At 46.3% G+C, this 20,594-nt stretch overlaps 1 protein-coding gene across 1 annotated transcript in view; it reads left to right on the top strand.

Moving 5' to 3' along the window:
* NLE1 (notchless homolog 1) overlaps positions 1-20,594 on the top strand; it is a 300,266-nt gene that overhangs the window by 66,374 nt on the left and 213,298 nt on the right. Inside the window, exon 4 of the mRNA XM_069615187.1 lies at positions 10,224-10,303. Coding sequence (XP_069471288.1) covers positions 10,224-10,303 — 80 coding nt within the window. The remainder of the gene's footprint in view (positions 1-10,223; positions 10,304-20,594) is intronic.

The raw sequence follows: 20,594 nt of genomic DNA, 5'->3' as shown, positions 1-20,594 counted from the left end.
CCCCTCTCATGCACCTCTCAGTCTGGGACATTCTCCTCAGTTTTGCCTCCATGTTGGCTCTGGAACACTTTGTACCACTTTCAGGGGCTCTTACTACTGCTGTCTCCCCTTACAATACTTGGCAGTTTATATGCTCCCCTCACTCTTGGGTCATCTCACTGCCTCTCTCCCCGTCACATTGTTGGGTAATTTGCAAACTTTTCTAGCTCTCTGGTTGTTTGCCCAGCTCTGTCTTCCTCTCATAAGGCCCAGGCGTTAGCAGGCTTCTCTTGGTTCCAAGCCTCCTCCTTTGATCTGTTTTCCAGCACCAGGAACTGCAGTGGATTCTTTCGTCCTCACTATTGCTCACTGACTTTGTGTTGAACATATGCCACCTTGCTGCTTCTCATCCATGGTTCCGCAGATCTCATCATGTGATCCTGGCCAGGGAAGTGTTATCTCACCACAGCTAGCCTTCTATAGACACTTTTCCAAAAACATAAATAGGATAAATAAAACCAAAGAATAAGAACGATTCTTCCAATTAAATATCTAAAATCCTTTTAAAAGAAATCCTAAAGAATGGCATATACTAAACCATGAATAAAAAGTGGTAACAACCTACAAAAAGCATATGTTCAATATTATATCCTGCCTGTTGAACCACATATGTCCTTCTCCAGCCTCAAGTTTTAGGGAAATATTGCCCCACTGCACATTCCTTTGCCTTCTTTGCCGTAACTGCGTGGCAATATCAACTTCTCTAACTTCACTGACTTGGCTCTCTGTTCCTCAAAGGGAGCAGAGGGAATCAGTGATTACTCTTTCTGAGTTTCATCTGTTGTTCCCTCATTTCTTTTGCTGATATACTTCTCCACTCTTTCCTGGTGCCTTTATCACTAAACAGAATCTCAGAGTAATCAAAACGTTCCTGTTATTGTAAAGGAGCCTTTTATTTGGTAGCAACGCCAATCTAGATCTTCTTCGCAGCTGCTGTCGCAGCCGAAAGATCGACAGACATCATACAGTTTGGTATGAAGAATGTTTAATTTACAAAACAAATAGGCCAATGGGATGGCATGGACTGGATAAGTGAAGAAAGGTTATTTAAAGAAAGGCATTTCTGTCTTGCTTGAGGGCCATAGTCTATCGATACACCCATACTCCATTGGGCTCTGTCTCCCAAATTAAGTCTCCCACTGTGCAGGGTTTCTAGTGTCCCCTCTGCTTCTTTTTTGGCTTGGTTGAGGCTTTCTCTGTCAGCGTCTTTGTCAGGATGTGCCTGTCCTAGGGGTCATTGCACATGCCGAATTGTGGGGCCAATGAGCATATCATAAGTTGCCACTCCTGGGCAAGGCGTTACCAGATCTTACTGGATTGGGGAGATATGGGTTTGGCCTCCAAGGTACTGCAGTTCAACTCTGCCACAGTCTCTACAGCACTGACCTACCAGGCACCATTTATATGAGATACACCTGCTCGCTTTTTCTCCTGCTCCAATGTCCTTCCTCTTTTCTCTGTTCCAGACTGGTGCATCCTCTTTCCTCTTTGATGCCCTGCAATGATCAGGCCCTCATCACCTTCCTTCTTAGCTTCAGGGCTTCCTATTTTCCTTCTCTACTTCTGCTTGTCCCCTCATCTCTTTCCTTGTATGCTTCTCACCCCACCTCTTCCTCTTCAAGGGTTTCTGCTAGTTTTCCTCTGTGGCTACTTGTACCTACCTTGTTTCCTTTCTGCCTCCCGCTTTGCTTCTTTTATCCCCGCTTGCTCCTTCTGAGACACTCTTTATATTTCCTCTGTTTCTTCCCGCTCCTTTCTCCTCTCTGGTCTCTACTTTCCTTTCTCCACCCTCCTCTCCACTTCTCTAATCTTTCACTTGCCACCTATGCCGCTTACTGGCCCCCTCTCTAGGTCTTTCCGCTCTCCTTCCCTCTCTCTCTGGTCGCTCACTCTGGGCCCTCGTCCTGCTCCTACCTGTGAGGCTAAGAATCTTGGGGTCATCTTCAACTCCACTCTCTCCTCGCATCTCTGGCCTCTCTAAGAAGTCAAACCATCAACTGCTTCTCTTCAGAGGCATTCTTCCTTTCCTCACTTTCCCCAGAAGCTCACTGTCTCCAGAGGTCTGGTCCTCGCTAGGCTGGACAACTGCAACAGCCTCTTTCTAAATATTCCTGCCTCTACTCTCCGACCTCTTCAACTTATCCAGAACAAGACTGCAAGACTTGTCCTTGGTCTCAAAACCAGGGATCATATCTCTCCAGCTTTGAAATCTCTTCACTGGCTCCCAGTGGCGGCAAGGATCAAGTTCAAGACCCTCTGAATCGTCCACAAGGCATTCTGGGGCCTGGGACAGCACTACCTAGAATACAAATACAAAATACCTCCAACTCTCTCTTCCGAAATATCTCCCTTCTCCAGCTCTCTGCTCATCCATATCAAACTCTCTGAGGGTCAGTCGCTTTTCCAAGTAGAGAGTTGGGGGCAGATCTCCATCCTCGGCTGAGGCCTCCCACTGGAACGGCCTCCCTACATCTCTCAAACTTGAGCAGAACCTTCTCCAGTTCCGGAAGCAACTCAAGACCTTCCTCTTCCCTTTTCCTTTCTCTCTTCCTCTCCCCTGCTGATTCCCGAGTGCTCCATGCACTGCCCTCTGAACTTGGGCCAAGGCTCCTACATGTCCAGTTGCACCTTGCACTGTCTCCCGGCTCCCCTAGCACTTGCGGTCTGTGTCTGAAACCCTACAGTCCCTTCTCTCTGCACTTATGAGCCACCCGATGGCTGCATTTCTTATTTACCTGCACTGAGCCACACGCTGGCTGAACCTTTGAGTTACCTGAACCTCCCCCCACTCGGCACTTCTCCCTTTCCTGTTCCTTGCTCTTGCGCGATTTGACTGACACAGGGCCTAGTAAGTTTGTTGTTTTGTCCTCCCTGTTTCCCCCCTCCTTGTTTTGTTGCGCCTAGAAACACTTGTGTACAGGCGCGTTATAAATGCCATATCCTATAACATCATTTCCTTCCTTACACCTTCTCCCCCTACTCTACTTGCTTCTGCACTGTTATGTTCCCAGTGTTATGCTGACGATGCTCAGCTCATTTTCAGGCTGCCCTCTGCCATCTCCTTTCCTTCTCTCATCTCTGATTGCCTAAATGCCATTCGAGATTGGTGTGCTGCCAACGATCTTTGTCTAAATGCCAATAAGACTGAGATCCTCCTCATTGGTTAACCTTCACCATCATTTCCCCTCACTCTGGCCGGACTCCCTTGGCCCTCCTCCTACCCCTACATGTGAGGCTAAGAACCTCAGGGTCATCTTAGACTCCACACTTTCCTTCTCCGCCCACATCTCTGATGCCTTTAAAAAAATCAAACTTCTTACTGCACCTCCTCAGAGGTGCTCTGCCTTTACTCTCCTTCCCCCAGATGCTCACTGTCTCCCAAGCTCTGGTTCTCTCTAGTTTGGACTACTGTAAAAGCACTCTCAGCCCTTTACAACTAATGCAAGACTTGTCCTTGGCCTTAAGCCCTGGGATTGTATCTCTCCAGCTCTGAAATCCCTTCATTGGCTTCCAGTGGATGCACGTATTACATTTAAAACCCTCTGCATTGTCCACAAGGCTTTCTGGGGCCTGGGTCCAAAATACCTTCATACCTTCAACTATCCCTCCGTAAATACCTCCCCTCTCGAGCGCTTCGCTCCTCTACCTCTAACTCTCTCTGGGTCAGTCGTTTTTCAAAGAAACAAGCTTGGGTAGATCTCTGTCTTCGGCTGGGGCCTCTCTATGGAACAGCCTCCCTGCCACTCGGAAACTTGAGGAGAACCATCTCCGATCCCGCAAGCACCTCAATACCCTTTTCTTTGCTTCTGCCTTTTCCCCCTTCTCCCCTGCTGATCTGCTTCTACCTTGGCACTGTGGACCTGGCCACCCTCTGTCCTCCGGACCCAGGTACCTGCTCACCCTTCCACCCTCCTGGCCACCCCTTGCACTGGGGTCTGTATCTGTACGCATACAGTCCCCCACCCGCTTTTCTTCTGCACTTATCAGTCATACCCTGTCTGCCAAACCCAGCACTTGCCACTTGCTGGCTGCACTACCACTGTTTATTACCTTTATTATTTATTTTATTTATTTTTATTTATCTGTTTCTCCTCTGTTCCACTTCTCCCCCTCTTCCATGCACTTTTCCCCTTTTCCCTTTCCGATGCACTTGCGTTCTCTCAATGTCACTGGGCCTAGTAAGATCGTTGTTTTTGTTCTCCCCTGTTTCCCTCCCTTGCCTTGTTGCGCTCTGAAACACTTGTGTACGAGCACAATATAAATGAAATATCAATTCAATTCAATGCCCTGTCACTTTCTCTGTTCCACTTCTCACTTTCTCTGTTCCACTTCTCGCTCGCGCCTTCTCTTTGCTTAGTAACAATACCACTTTCATCCTTCTGAAGCCTAAACTCAGCAAAATACAAGTTCCTTAAATAGAAGCACGCACCCACATCTGGGTGCTGCCAATGCTGGCCCACACTTCTCTGTGGGCTTTCAAATACAGAGCCCAAGGATTGGCTCTTTGAAATGTATTCTTACTTCCCAGCTGTTTTTGGTTGGCTCATGCTCCCCGTCTTGGCCCCATGGCATGAACCCTCAAGAGAGTTATCCACCATCTTAGAGGTCATATTGCTGCTGCATTGGCTGCTGTTGGTCATACTCCCTACAGCCACCGGCTGAATTACACAAATCTCTTCTCTTATCGCACGTGTCCTCCCTGCGAGCTTGTGGACCAGCACATGGAAGTTCCCGGCAATCTTCCATAAATTAAACCATTGTTGACAACTGGCCCCCTCCTCCTTCAGTCCCTCAGCCCCTACTTTGATCTCTTGATTCAGGGGGTACTGGTAGCATTTGTTTAGTCTGTCCCAGGCCAATGTTCTTTGAGGGGCCATTGCATTCCCGCAGGAGTTTGGTGGGGTATGAATGTTTGTGGAATAAGTAAGTGATATTATAAGTACACCATTAGGGGCTATGGGCACAGAATATGGGGACAGGTCAGGATGATGAGCTGCACCCCACAGTTTAGAGATAGACCAGGTATCCTGGGGGGGGAGTCCTAACTGGTACCCCCTTCAGATCCTGCATGACATAGCGGATGGTGGTACCCGGCCTGCAGCGCTTCCCAAGTCTCATCTAATTACCCCAAACATGGGACTCTGCCACACTACCCAAATAATTGCAATCTTATTTTTCCCCTCGCTTGACCAGCTTCTTGTCTTTGCGTTATAGTGCCAAAGCTTGGAAGTGTATGTGGCGGAAGCTTCTCAAAATCTGCCTTTGACTGTTTGCCATCCACAACACACTGGCCTTAGTCTTCTCTGTGACGTTAAGAGATTTGGTGCCACCCATTCTCCTGCCTCACACTGCTTTTTGCCAGGAAATAGTAGCTTTAACTTCTAAGTGCTTTTCTACCTTCGATTTTTGATGACCTCTGGATTGGTCACACCAGTGAGCTGGACGTTTGCAGCTCTGACTTGTACCGTGTGCTCCAGATAAGATTTTGAGGTGGGAGTTTATATATTCCCCATTTTTAAACTTTGAGAGTAAATGCGATTTCAAAGGAGTAAAAATGAGTTTTGACCTCCACAAAAGAGTAAAAAGTATGTGAATATCCAGCCGACTCATCCAAAAAGTTAACGGTATGGAAATCATTATGTGGCAGCGGTCCACAGCATGACAGAAAAGCAGGCTTCTCTCAAATTAACAGATAAATCACAGAGTGCAGTAGAACAAACACCCTTTCAAATGGAGAAGATGAGCATCAGCACTGAACATCCTCTCCGTGCAAACAACAGGTACAACAGCATAAACATTTTAATGCTTCGCTCACACAGAAGTGGTCATCTTGAGTAGGAGCCGATCAGGCTTCCCTCACACAAACAGAAAAGGTGAATCAGGGACACCAGCAATGCAATCTGCCAACATGTAGAACAGTGTGGTCGGTCATTTTTTCGAAAAAATAATCTCGAATGTCAATTTTTTCTATAAAACAAATGTCGAAAAAAAATGTCGAATTCCGTTTTTTTAAATTATATATTTATTTTGGGGTTCGGGATAAAAAAAATGGGTAAAACAAAATAAAAAAAGGGGGGTTGGGGAGAAACCCCCCATTTCGAAAAAAAGCATTAAAAAAAAATCGGCATTTTTTTCGACATTTCTTTTTCGAAAAAATGACTTTCGACATTATTGGTTTCGAAATTATGACTATAAACCGTAGAACAGGTGGAGTGAATGAGTGCAAGTTAAGCAAGAGTAGAAGATACCCACACAGAGAACAGATAAGGAATGGGTCTATAGGACCGGTGCAACATAGGCTTCAGGAGTGCACACTCCCCTACTACTTTAGAAAAGGTATGCCATGGACCTCGGTATAGCATTCTTTCCTCACATGTAACAGGGACATCATTGTTCTTGACAGTACAAGATTACCACAGAGAAGTGAGTCACAGCAGTAGAGGTTCCACTCACATAGAGAAGAAACTGAATAAGTAAATGAAGGGCTACACTTGCGTAGAACGGGAACAGAATGGGCCTCAACAGTCCAAACTCTCCCTATGTTCCTTTCCCATGGTCCTCATGTAACTAAGCCTGCTTGTACAGCGCCACAATACCCTTGTGTTGCTTTGTGCGCTATCTAAATGTAAAAAAAAAAAAACTTGCCCAGCAGGGCGTAAGTGATTCAAGGCTTCCTCATATAAAACAGAAAGGGTTAATTGCCTCACCAGTTCACGTTCTTCACAGAAGGAAATAATATAGCATTGATAGTGACTAGTTCTAATGTAAAGGTTAACTCGGCTTCCGGAATCAGGGAAACTCCATATAGTAGGAATTTAGACAACTGTAATTAGAAGGAATTCAACCTTAGAACAAATGATTTGTGTACCATTTCCCAGCCAATCTACAGCTGGTCCACTACCTAAAGCATGTTGCAAAATAGGATGTTAATATTTCAGGAGGATAAGTCACGAACTATGCCTTTCATGAATTGCTCTACAAAGGTCTGCTTATTTGATCTCTTGTGTATATGTTTTAATTTTTAAGACACAAACAAACACAGCCACTTGCACAGTAAAGCATACATGACTTGTATGTGTTTTGAGGTTTGATAGCGGAATTGTCTGGTGATGATTAATGAAAGCCCTCATTTACTGGAACTAGTACTGCTTAATAGTAGGCCAATGTTGTAATACGATGGCGCAGAGAGGCAAGTGCTCAATGCTAAAATCTATATCTTGTCTCATGGTCAAATGTTGTCTGGCCCGAGTTAGCCTTACACCCTTCAGAAGTCCATAAACTATCGACTGAGCTTATAACAATCAGTGTTTAGAAGTTGGAGGAATCCTGCATGAAGCGCTACATAAAAATGTAAACGCCTATCTTGATTATCACTCCAGGGACAGGTTTTGCTGCATTTATATTTCATTTGTGAATGCAACCAATGTATTGTTGTATTGTTGTGCCTGCACTGGATAGACGGTCAGGTTTTGAATGCCTTGACTGTAGTATTGAATATTTGAAAGAGGCTGTGACTCCTGTTATTGGTGTAATGGCAATCGCTCCTCCTTGAGCAAGGGCCCTGCTGCCGCTGACCATTTATAGTGCCATTTATCACATTGACTCCAAGTTAAGGTTTAATGGACATTTAAACTAGACATTGATACTAATCCATGCCCCAGATAAGGTTTTAAGGTGGGGGATTATTTTACACACTGTTTTAACAAAATTTAATTGTAAGAGTAAACCTTATTTGCCCCAGCAATAGTGTAAATAGTATACAACAAGCAACCGGTACATTGCTTGACTTAAAAATTAATACACATAACGATTTGGGGAAACTGTTCTCCTAAACATTGTGTTGAGCACACCACATAGATGCAGCTTTATGACAAAATGCACACAACACAAGAACTCAGAAAAATACTTTTGTGGAATACATTTAAGCAATCACTGAAAAAGCATCCTTGGTTTGTTCAAAGGACACTTCCCAATTTTAACTAAGTTTTCCATAGTATTACTGCAACAATCTTAAAATTCTAGGCAAAATATGCATGCAAAATGGCCCTCTGGAAAACACAGGAGCAATTGAACAGAACAATTTCTCATCTCGCTGTGTGCTCTGACAGGCTCAGAGGACACAGTTCAGAGAAACATGTCTAAACTGCTCCTTCATGGCCTGCTGTTTCACCCAGGCAAGTAAGGCTCAAGCATGTGTTTGGGTTTCTGTCGAATCACCTGCCCCTTTGCAGTGACCTTTGCTGTCCAACTGGTGCTTAAATGGTACGCATAGAAAGATAAAAGGTGTTGTATTTGCAAGATTTGAATGCATAAAAAGGCCTTGTACGACGCTTATCTGGAGGCCTGCTTGAACCCAACCTAATATCTCAGGGTTATGCCACTGTCCACATTCTTCCATTAGTAACTTGTCCTGGCCAGCATTCATTCACGGACACGGTGACTAATATGAGACTTGTTGACCTCCTACCTCTCGGACCGACCCTCCCAGGTTCAACCTGGCCCTTTTCTCTCCACCATCTCACTCTCCACCTGCGTTGCCCCTCAGGGCTCTATCCTCTCTCCCTGGCTTTTCAACATCTACCTGGCTGCTCTAACCCATTTAATCTCCACCTTCTTTCCTAACTTCCAGTGTTATGCGGATGACACATAGCTCTCCTTCTAGCTTCCCTCTGCCTCCTCCTGTTACTCTCTCATTCCTGACTGCCTGTCTGCTATTCAGGCATGGTGCGCTGCTAACGATTAATGCCTTAATGCCAGTAAGACAGAGATCCTTCTCACTGGCACCCCTGCTCCCTCTTTTCTTCCCACACTCTGGCAGCCCTCCATGGGCCCCCTCCCCTCACCCTATTGTGAGGCAAAAAACCTTGGTGTCATCTTCGACTCCTCTCTCTCACACCATAGACCTTGCCAAGAAGGCCCTCTTTCAGCTGCACCTCTTAAGAGGCATCCTCCCTTTCCTCACTTTCCCCCAAAAACTCAATGTCTCCAGACCTCTGTTTCTTTCCAGGCTGGACTACTTCAACAACATCTTCCTCAATCTGTCCAACTCCTCCCTTCGCCCCTGTCAACTAACCCAGGACAGGACTGCAAAACTTATCCTTGGCCTCAAGCCCAGGGACCGCATCTCTCCAGCTCTAAAATTTCTCCATTGGCTCCCAGTTGCTACAAGGATCAAGTTCAAGACCCTCTGCATCGTCCACAAGGCTATATGGGGTACTTTACTCTCCTCCACAGGTGCCTCACTCTGGAACTGCCTCCCTGCCCCTTTCAGACTTCAGCCAGATCTCCTTAATTATTGGGAGCTTCTCAAGACCTTCCTTTTCTGTTCTTCCTTCCCTCTCCTCTTCCCTGCTAATGTCCCTGTCTGCTCTTGACTGGTTGCCTGGTTCCCACTGAGTCTTATGGGGCGCCAAGCCACCCCTTGTCCAATCTACACCTGCACTTGGTCTTCCCTGACCGCCCCCCCCATCCCCCTGCACCTGCCCTTGCAGGCCTTTCCCCCTGCACTAGTCTGGCTGTGCATGCCCTTCCAGCTTTTACCTCGCTCTGTTTGTGGACCTTCCTTCCCCAGCACTCTCTGATTTCCCCTGGCTCTTCTATCTGGCCTCCCCTTGCACTCGCTTCTCACAGGCCCTTCCGCCCTGATATGCACTCCCCCTTTCCCCTGCACTTCTCGTTATTGCACTTGCACAATCCAAATGTCATACGGCCTAATAGCATTGTTTTGTCCTCCTCCCCTTCCCCCCCGCCACCCTCTTGTCTTGTTGCGCCTCAAAACACATTGGGCCTCATTACCGGGTTACCGGAAAAATCTGCCGGTAGGCGGCGCATTACAGGCAAACCCTGTAACACTGTTTCCTCCGCCTGACTTCACCTTATTTCCGGACCACCAAACTCATAATGAAGCCCATTGTGTATAGGCGCATTATAATTACCCAATAAATACATAAATGAGAATCTAGCACTTCTGCAGACACGTTGAGAACTGCCTATGTTGAGAGCTGCCTTCCCTTCACTGTATCAGTCTCCTAAATTACTGATGCAAACCATCTGACCAGCTTGTATGTTACTTGTAGACAATCACTGATCGTACCACATGCTATGCTAACCCCTTGATTGCCAACCAGGCAGTGTCGCAAGTGTTCTGGCAAGCAAAATAATGTTCGGAATTTTAATACTTTCAGGTACCTGGCGAGTGGCTCTGGAGACACTACTGTTCGCTTCTGGGATCTCATGACCGAAACGCCTCATTTTACAGCCAAAGGTCAGTTTGAGAAAGCTGTTATCTCTTTGTCCAGAACGCCTGAGATTATTGGTCCCAGTCCTGCTTCATCGTTCAGCCAGGAGTGGGAAACTGTTAGCTGCACTCTTTTCACAAGGTTGCGTCTCATACTTAGCAAATTTCCATATAAGTGTTAAACATATATCTGATGCATAGTGTACTCTGCGATATGGATGTTGATGCAAGAAGGATTCTTTCCACATAGGGTACGCCTAATGTGACAGGAAAGCCCATTTCGAAGCCCATTTTTTCTCGAATCTGAAAAAACAAGATTAAATACTCCGAACCAACCACTAGATACCTGCCTATGCAAAGAACGTGGTTGTAAGCTGATACAAGCTTCACCTTCAAAAAAGTAACTGTACTAAAGTGCAAAACATCATAACCTCCCTCAAACCGTCAAACTGCAAAGGGGACAGCTGCCCTGCACAGGTTATAAAAGATGCAGCAAGAGACCTCGCCCCCTTCATTTCCAAGCTCATAAACGTGTCATTCTCCACCAATTCGGTACCCAATAATTTGAAACAGTCATGGGTCCTCCTGTTACTAAATAAACAGACCTTGTACCCAGCCATCCCTACAAACTACAAGCCCATCACAACCGTTCCCTTCCCGTTAAAAATCCTTGACAGAGTTGCTTACTTGCAAATTCAGCATTACCTAGAGTCCAACCAATTACTCGGATTGCGTCAATCTGGCTTCCGGCGTCAACATGGAACAGAAACTGCCCTTGTTGATATTAAAAGTCAGATTGACGAAATTAAGGATAAGGGCAAGGCATCCATCCTACTCCTCTTAGATCTCTCAGCAGCCTTCGACCTGGTCGACCACAAGATACTCTGCAACCACCTCTCCTCTGCCGCCCACTTTTCCCCCTCTGCTGTCATGTGGATACAGTCCTTCCTGGCCAATAGTCTTCTCTCCGGTGGCAGCAGCAGACCCCATCCCGATCACTTGCGGTGTCCCACAAGGCTCTTGTGTTTCACTGACCCTATACAATATCTTTACAAAGCCCGTCTTTGATAAACTGGACCGTCTGGGTGTCACCTACACAAACTACACGGTTGACACCCAGATACTCCTCACCATCTCGGGCAATTATAATACTGATATAGCCAGGATCAATGAAATCTTCTCTGTCGTTCAGGCATGGATGGCCACACATGGTCTCTGCCTGAATGACGAGAAGACTGAACTGCTCATTGTTGGTTCACCCAACAACTCACAAAAACTAAGTCCCAACTACTCCAACATCATAATTGATGGCAATACCATCCCGGTCGCCAAAAATGTGAAAACACTTGGCTTCTATCTCGATGATGCCAATATTAACCTCACTAAACAAGTCAACTCGACCGCTTCAGCCACTGCCTATACAGGAAAACTAATTAGAGCCTGCAGACCATTTCTTTCCTCTAACAGTTGCCTCACGCTAGCCAGAGGTCTTATACAATCTAAGTTAGACTACTGCAACAGCCTATACTTAGGTGCCAACCAAGCGATAATTAGTAAACTCCAAGTCCTTCAAAATAATGCGCTACGGGCAGCGCTAAACATTCCCAGGCGTGAGCACATCTCTGCCACGAGAAATACATGCAAATGGCTCACCATCCAACATAAAATCGATCTAAAAACCCACTGCCTTACTTACAAAGCTCTCAACCATCTAGCCCCCCCACCTTACTAACAAATTTACCATGAAATCTTCCATCAGAACCACGAGATCTTCCAATACCTTCTGTCTTACAGTACCTAGATTTACCTCTAAAAGAGCCAGAGGCTCGAGCTTCACTGTCCTCGCCTCCCAACTCTGGAGCGCCCTGCCATTGAACATTAAGTCCTCCAAATCCTTCCAGTCGTTCAGGAAACTTGCCATTGGGCGGCTTCTGACAAATAGTCAACCCTTAAGCTAGACTTAGCTATAAACTGTACATATTGCACGTCTCATGTTGTCGTTATTGGGTGTTATCACCTCCACTGTCTGTATATTCTGTATATATCTGCTGCTCGACTATTACTGTTTATTACCATGTATTGTGCCTTGGAACTTGTACTAAGCGCCCTTTTACTAATAAAATAAACAAACAAGCCACAGAAAGACTACTTTAGGTGAGCAATATTTGTCTTGTATGTCATCAACGATATGCTGTGGTGTGGGCTAACTTTCATTGATGCTTAAACAATATCCCTAAAGCTAGTATGTCCCTTGCTGTACGTATATGTTATGAACTGGATCATATTGGTTGTGTGCCCCCTTTGAGATTTTTGGCTGACCTGTGAAAGTCATAGCTTTCATTTGTCATGTATGGTGTCATATGTTAAAGTTATTATTGATGCTGTTCAAGTTGTGGCAAACAGATGTTTGCTTCATGAAATAAATATTGAGAATTACTCTGTCAGTTGCCTCCCAACTGCAAGTACCAATGTGTAACCTTCAAGTCGCAGGTTTGAATCCCAGTGGATCCATTGAGCGTTTACCCCTCTGAAGTTGATAAAATGTGTACCATGGAGTTGGGTAATTCTAACACCCCGGTACTCTAAATTAAGATTAGATGCGCAGGAGCAAAAAGCAGTTTATGGTTATCCAGCATTAATCAGTGACGAGGAACACAGCTGCGGGACAAGGAGCTAGTACATAGCATTCCACAAATCTGACTTTCACATAAGATGCAAACATATCATTCTGCCCATTATTTATGACCCCTTATGCTTTAAATGTTGTTTGGATGTATCCTTATGTTTATTTAAAGATTGTTTGTGCTGCATCAGTTAGCCTGGGGAGACAAATGTTGCTCCTGGTAGCTGTTCATGCCAAGCTAACCTTGCTCTTCCAGGCTAAATGCAGGAGTTCAATAACTACCAGCTTCCCTCCATTTCGAATGCCGCACCTGTTATTGTAGAATTTAGAAACTGGAAAGATTATGCATTAAAAATGATGATTAATTGCTTCTCGGACAGTAATCAATTGGCTTTTTGGTTAGCTTGAAAGCGTTATGGGCTTGGTTAATTATACTCTCAAATATAGGATGGGAAGGTTTTGTTTTAGAGAACCATAATATAAGGTCATGCCTATGCATATTTAGGCTCTGTCTGCATGCTGTTTTTATTCCTGAACCATTTGTATGGGTGTGTGAAGGTGCACACCAGGTGACAAAAGTATTAGTAAAATATCATTAAAACCCACAGGAATGCACCACTTACTATCTTACTAGGTCCCTTTGACCTAGCATTAAATTTCGAGTGCACTCATGGGTATGAATGCAAAGTTTTGTTGCGGCAGAATTCCTTTTTGAAATTCTTTTATCTAAATATTTTGTTGCCTTTTTCAGATTTCTGTCTTCCTTTTGTGCTCAGTGTTTGTCACTGCACTCATATTGGTGTACTGCCCTGTAGTCACCCATATGCCTGCCTGGGCAGGGGTGCATTCTAAGCACCCCATGTTGTTCCTTCAGTGATTCTATCACTGTGAAAGTTTTTTGTGGAGTAATCTGATGGCACCTGTAGTTTTGTTGTGGCAACATTGTGGTTGTAGCCCTTTTACATTACTAGCTCAAAACCCAAATACGGTGGCCATACTGTTACTAATGTATCTTTTCTAAGCCTTAACACCTTTCTGTCTGTTTTGTGGCCTTCCTTTGTCTGTTTAGACCATGAGGCTTGGACACAAATGGCAGTTGTGCTGATGTAGGCTCATCCCAAGCCCACAAAGGCATCCTCAGTTTCGATGTAAGCTAATTTAAACTGGCTTAACGTCTTCCAAATTTACCAATCCACAAATGTGTGAGTATGCCTGAGTGTTTGAAGGTTTCTGACCTGCCCAGGTTTGCTGCCTGCAACAACTTGAATGTTGGATACCAATGGGTTGGTGGGTTGGGTTAGCCAGCCCCTAACTAAATGTGTATTTTTACTGCCATCTGATCTACACCTTGCAGGCCCTGTTATCTGTCTGGAGCTCCTCTGCAACATGGGGCCCGCTGCTGCCTGCTTACTCCAATGACCCTCTCAGTCATCGTCCTCTGCTGACCCTGACCCTCTTCTTCACTCACTTTCCTATGCTGACCTTTTGCCCTGACTTTTGTTTGATGCCACAGATCTGCCTTCTTTCTTGATGACCCATCCCTCCTGAACTGCCTGCTTTGAAATAAGACCTCTGGTTGGAAATCCAGTTGTTCCAACATAAGACTTATTTTTGGTCATCCGCCTTCCTCGTTCGGCTGCTAGGTCACCTGATGAGTTGTTGTGCCTGTGCAGTTCTCTCTTCTATACCTTCGCTCTCCTTTGATGACACTTTCCATCCTTCTATCTATTCTAACTGCTATACTATCAACTATCCTCCCTCTCTCACAAAGTCTGGAAGACAAAAGTTCAAAAAAGATCTCCTGTCTTCTAATCCTGGTCTACCTATCGCTGACACCTATGTCAGCGCTACTTCCAGACAGATTGTCACTGATAACCTCTTTTCTGTCCCCTCTCCAAACCTATGTCCTCTGCACCTGATTTCTACTTTTTCCCCCTTCTCTTCCTCACCCATTAATGGTGGCACTAGGTGGGAAGTACTCTCGTCAGGCTTCTCATCATCCAGGTGTATCATTAATGTCTTTTGCAATGGCACTACCATGGCTCAGGGTCCTCAACCCAACCTTCTCCTCTTTGACTGGTGCATGGCTGCTCTTTTCAACTTCCTCCCCTCTCCTGCTACCCCGCTGTACCCCACCTTGGAAAACCTTCAATGGTGATGACCGGCTTCTTAATGCTCGTTCCGCTATCAAACATTCTTGTGACATCTGCCTCCTCCTTGAAGACTTTGACCTCAAAGTCCTCGCTCTAACCGAGACGTGGTTCAATGCCAGCTCAGTCACTGCTTTTGACTCTCTTCTCCCTGATAGCTACAAGATCATCGCTAAACCTCATCCCAACCGTGCTGGCGGTGGAGTATCCCTGTTCTTTCCTGAGTGGGTCCCTTCTTCCCTCATACCCACCCAGCACTACTCCTCCTTTTAAAGCCTGGCCTGCAAGCCTGACATCTTTTCTACTTCCTCTTTGACTGTTGCCCCTTTCTACAGGCCCCTGGGCCCTATCTGCTCTTTCCTTTCAGAATGGTCCGATTTCTCCTCCTCTCTCCTGACTTCTACCTCTAAGCTCCTCCTTCTGGGGGATTTGAACATCTACCTTGATTTTGCAATCACGGCCTCCATTCTCTTCCGTGACCTCTGCACCTCTCTCTCCCTCTCTTTTCTCCCCTCTAGTCCTACCCAATCGGCTGGACACGCTCTTAATGCCTTCATCCAGACTGATCTTTTGCTCTCTTTCCCTCTCTCCACCACGCTTTCCTGGTCTGACTACTCTCTCCTCTCCTCCCACCTGGGACCTTTCGGTCCTCTGACCGAACCTCCCCCAACTCTGCAAACCTTGTTTGTGGACATCCGTCTAATGAAACAAGTGTCACTTGCTGCCTTCGCTTCCCACATCACCCCTCCTCCCCCACTGCTGACTCGGCTATTGACTCTGCTCTCAACAATTTCCATCTCGCTATCACTAACACTCGACATTCTTGCCCCTGTCATGAGGATCCGCATGAGACCTGTACCCAAGCGTAATGCCTTGACGATTCTGATCTAGTAGCCCTGAAACTCAAGTGCAGAGCTGAAGAACGGAAGTGGCAGACGTCGAGTTCATCCTCTGATAAACTGGCCTGTCGCCTTCTCCAAAGGCAATATCGTCTCTCCATTCACTCCAAGAAGAGGGCTCACACCCAGGCCCACCTCTCTGGTGCTTCTAACAACACGGCTGAACTCTTTAAAATCTGCAAGGAACTAGCCAATCCATCTGCACTCTCTACCTCGCCTCTTCCTTCCCAGGACCTCTGCGCTGGCCACCCACTTCACTGATAAATCTCAGGACATCCTGAGGTGTCCCTCTTACTCCACTGCTCCCCTCCTCCTCCCTCACCTACTCTTTCCTCTTTCTTTCCTATCACATCGGACGAGGTTACTAGAGTTGTCTGCTCTATGAAGGTCTCTTCCGAACTATTAAGGACAACATCGGCTCCCTTACCCCTGTACTCACTGATTTCTGTAATCACTCTCTTGCTACTGGGACTTTCCCCTCTTCCCTCAAGCACTCCCTTGTTGCACCCCCACCTGAAAAAGCCTTCAGCCGGCCCCTCATGCCAGCCAACTTCCTCCCCATCTCTGTCACACCTTTACTTGAGATACTTGAGAAACTCGTGGAGAAGATGGTCTTCCTCCTACTGACCCATCATACTGAGCTTGTTGGTTGCCTGCATGACCATCAATCTGGATTCCGAGCATACAGAGGCACATAAACTGTTCTCCTAAACACCTGTGATGAATTTCTTGCATTTCTTGACTCTAACTCACCCGCTGTTCTCATTCTACTCAATCTCTCCTCTGCTTTTGACACCGTTAACCATTCCATCCTCATAAAGTGGCTCCATGTTACCCTTGGTATCTCGGAGCGGGCACAGGACTGATTGACCTCCTTCCTCACCGACGTCCCTCCCAGGTTATCCTGGGTTGTTTCTCCTCATCCATCTCGATCTCCACTTCTGGTGTTCCACCGGGCTATACCCTTTCACCTTGGCTCTTAACATCTATCTCGCCCCTCTTGCTCACCTTATCTCCACTTTCTCCCTGCACTTCCAGTGTTATGCAGATTTATTTTTTTATAGAGATTTGCGGAAGGCTAAGTATGATGCTCATTTCGGAGGGTTGCGGGCAGGGCGTTCCAGTATTTGGGCACAAGGATGGAGAAACAAATCCCTCCTGCCTTGGCCCTTTTGAAAGTGGGGACTTTCAGCTGGTTGGCGAGGTGTGACTTTAGGGGTTTGGCTGATGTAGCTCTGGTGATTTTCTCTGTCAGATAGGGGGGAGCCGTGCGAGCAAGACATTTGTGTGTTAAGGACAGCGTCTTGAAGAGTATTATTTCCTTGACTGGCAACCAGCGTGCATTTTGTCTGGCTTTGGTGATGTGCTCTCTTTTGGGGATACCGAGGGCAGCCCTAAGGGCATTATTTTGAATCACTTGGAGTCGGGCCAGATTATTGGCTGACGTACCGGCAAATAAGACGTTGCAATAGTCTAATTTGGGTCCTCCTGTGGCCCTAGCGATGGAGAGGCAGTTTGAGGCAGATAAGTAAGGTTTAACCGCGTTTATTAGTTTCTTAGTGAAGGCTGCTGAGGTAGCAGTGGCGCTGAACTGGCGCGTCTTTGAGAGCGTTGAGTCAATGTACACCTCAAGGGTTTTGACTGCTGGTGAAACTGGAATTTGAGAGCTGTCAGTGCTGAAAGAGTTGTACTGTTTGTTTAGTTTGTTGAGCGTTTCCTAGGTGACTACGATTAGGAGCTCTCTTTTATCCCCATTGAGGCATTGCCCATTGGCAGCCATGCATGCTTGAATGGTGGAGTAGATTTTCCATAGTGCTTCAGCATTTGTTTCATAGGAACCAGTGAGGGCGGTGAGAACTTGTGTATCGTCGGCATAGTTTGTGTAGGCTATGCTGAGATTGTCCAAGTCATTGAAGAGCGGTAGGGTGAACAGATTGTACAATGTCAGGGATGTGCAGGGGCTCTGCGGGACACCGCAGCGTATGATGTGGGATTAGCACAAGCCTGTTCTGAGAATACTTTCATGGCTCTCCCTTCGAGAAAGGAGGTCACCCAGGCGGTAGCTTCTTGGGAGAATTGGGCTGTATTTGTGAGTTGTCTGCAGAGAGTCGAGTGGGCCACCAAGTCAAATGCAGTAGACAGGTCGAGAAGGAGGGCAGGTTTTCCTTCATCCAATATTTCGGCTTAATTGGTTTTTAAGCTCTAGAAGGGCTGTTTCTGTCCCGTGCCCATGGGGGGGAACCTAACTGCCCTTTTCCCAAAATGTTGTTAATTTATAGGAAGTGTTGGATCTGGTTGTAGGCAGCTTTGTCTTAGATTTTTAACAGAAAGGGTACAGTGGTGATGGGTCTCTAGTTATTAGGTGAAGCTGGGTCTAGGGAAGGTTTCTTAAGGAGCAGGCGAACCCAGGCCTCCTTAAGGCACGCTGGGACAGTAGTGGACGAGAAAGAGGCATTCATGAATGCGGTTACGAAGGGCGTAAGTGAGTCTGCGCAATCTTTGAGATTGTCCAGGCAGGGGTCACCCTTACAATTGGAAGGTTTTATGTTTTTCATGATGGCAAGTACTTCTCTTTTGGACACATTTCTGTATGAAAAAGTGATTTTCCTTCTGTGGTGTGCGGATTTCCTGCTTGTGAGGTGGGCAGATCCGGTTTGGGTAGGGCCGCAAGGTGTGATTTAATTTTGCTTTGTAGGAGTTCAATTTTATTGAGCATAGTGGACTGGATACTCGGGCACCAGGATTCATCTTTTAGGAAATCTTGGGTACTGGTGTCTGGGGAGGCAAGTTCCTTAAAAATAGCTAATAGTTCTTTAGATTCCGATTTGGCATTGTTAATTCTTCAGTTGTACAAGGCTGATTTGGCTGCTATGATGCGTTTTTTGTAGTGGGTGGCAAGTTTTTTGTAAGCCAGTAGAGTGGTTTCCTGTGGGTTAGCTTGCCAGTTGCTTAGCGCTATGCGTTTAAGAGAGCGCATATCTTTAAGTTCAGTAGTGAACCAGGAATTGGAGTGTAGTTTACTTTTCACTTTCTTTTTTTCCAGAGTGGCAATAGCATCTATTGCTTCATTGATTGTCTTGTTGTACAATTCATCCAAGGCAGTGGGATCCTTGGGGGAGCAATGGGGGCTTGAGGGCTGCAGTTTCTAGGAAGGGCAGGATATTGTTTTTTTGTGATTTTACATGCGCTTATAGCGAGGGCAGGTGGCGCAGGATTGATAATCGTAGTTGTTTTATGGGTGACAGAGATGTAGAAGTGGATGAGTTGGTGGTCGGCCCATGGGCAGGGGGTGTTTGAGCTGATGTCGGCATTGCAGTTATGGTCTGCTACCCAGTCTAGGGTGCAGCTTTTAGAATGAGTGGGGCTCGAGATTCGTTGAGCGAATCCCAGCCAGAGAGCGCTTTTATTGAGAGAAGCTTGTTTATCCTTAGGGTCATTGAGGTCTATGTTTACGTCTCCCAGCAGTAAGGGATTGGTGGTGTTTTTTAGGTTGTTGCTGAGAAGGTGGATAATGTTTTGTTGAAAGTCCAGTAGGGGGCCGGGTGTCCGGTACATGTTGTAGATGTAATTGTGCAATTAGGTGATAGGGATAGTTTTACAGTGAGGGCATCTGCGTTCTCCCCTATGAGAGTGTCGATTTGTCTTACCGACTGGGAGTCTTTACTTATGAACTCCACTCCCCCTCCTTGAGAGTGCAGTCTGTCCCGCCGTAGTAGGGTGTATCCTGGTGGGAGGGCTAGGGAGATAGCTGGCCCCTTTATGCTGCCATGATTGTGTGATATCCAGGGCATCCAGCTCTAGATTTGTGAGTAGGTTGTGGATCTCTGAGGTGTGAGCCGGGAGCGAGCAAACGTTTAAGAGGGCAAATTGGATGGTGGTAGGTGTGGAATTCTGAATCGGATTGTGTAGTTTGGGCAGTGTGGAGTGGAGTTTATTGCTGGTGGGCTGGGATGTGAGGGTGGTAAGGTTGGAGTTGTGTGGGTTTGGTGCGTGAGCCTTAGGTTTAAAGGCAAAGGTGAGATGGGCCATATGCAGGCCTAGTAGGTGGTTCCTGCTGGCAGTAGGCCTAGGGTGTGAGGGAGGCGTAACAGCTATGGCTGTGTGGGACACGTTGATTTTGGCATTAGGGGTGGGCAAGTTGGTGCGCGGCTTAGACTGGGGGTAGAGAAGGGATGGTAGAAAGGATGTAGGTGGAATGTTACTAGAATTGAGCAGTGTGTGGGCCATGGCTGTTAATGGAGGAGTAGAGCTGGCAAAGGGTCCACAATAGATTTGTCTTGGATAGGCAAGGTGCACACTTGATAAGTTCTTGTAAGGTCAAGGTGCGAAGCCTAAGAGGTTCTCCCACCATAGGAGGGGTGCTGCAGTCAATAGTATTGACAGAGATGGCAACGTGCAAAGTTTATAACATTCTCAAAATAGGCATGGGGCAGCAATCAATGGTATTCACAGAGATGGCAGGGTGCAGAGTTTATAACATTTGCAAAATAGGCATGGGGCAGCAATCAATGGTATTCAGAGAGGGCAGGGTGCAGAGTTTATAACATGCAAAATAGGCATGGGGCAGCAATCAATGGTATTCAGAGATGGCAGGGTGCAAAGTTTATAACATTTGCAAAATAGGCATGGGGCAGCAGACAGTGATT

This window comes from Ambystoma mexicanum, chromosome 9, assembly GCF_040938575.1.
Source record: "Ambystoma mexicanum isolate Mex_15411 chromosome 9, UKY_AmexF1_1, whole genome shotgun sequence".
Classification (NCBI taxonomy): domain Eukaryota; kingdom Metazoa; phylum Chordata; class Amphibia; order Caudata; family Ambystomatidae; genus Ambystoma; species Ambystoma mexicanum.
The sequence above is the reverse complement of the archived record's forward strand: the minus strand, read 5'-3'. Positions and strand labels throughout refer to the sequence as shown.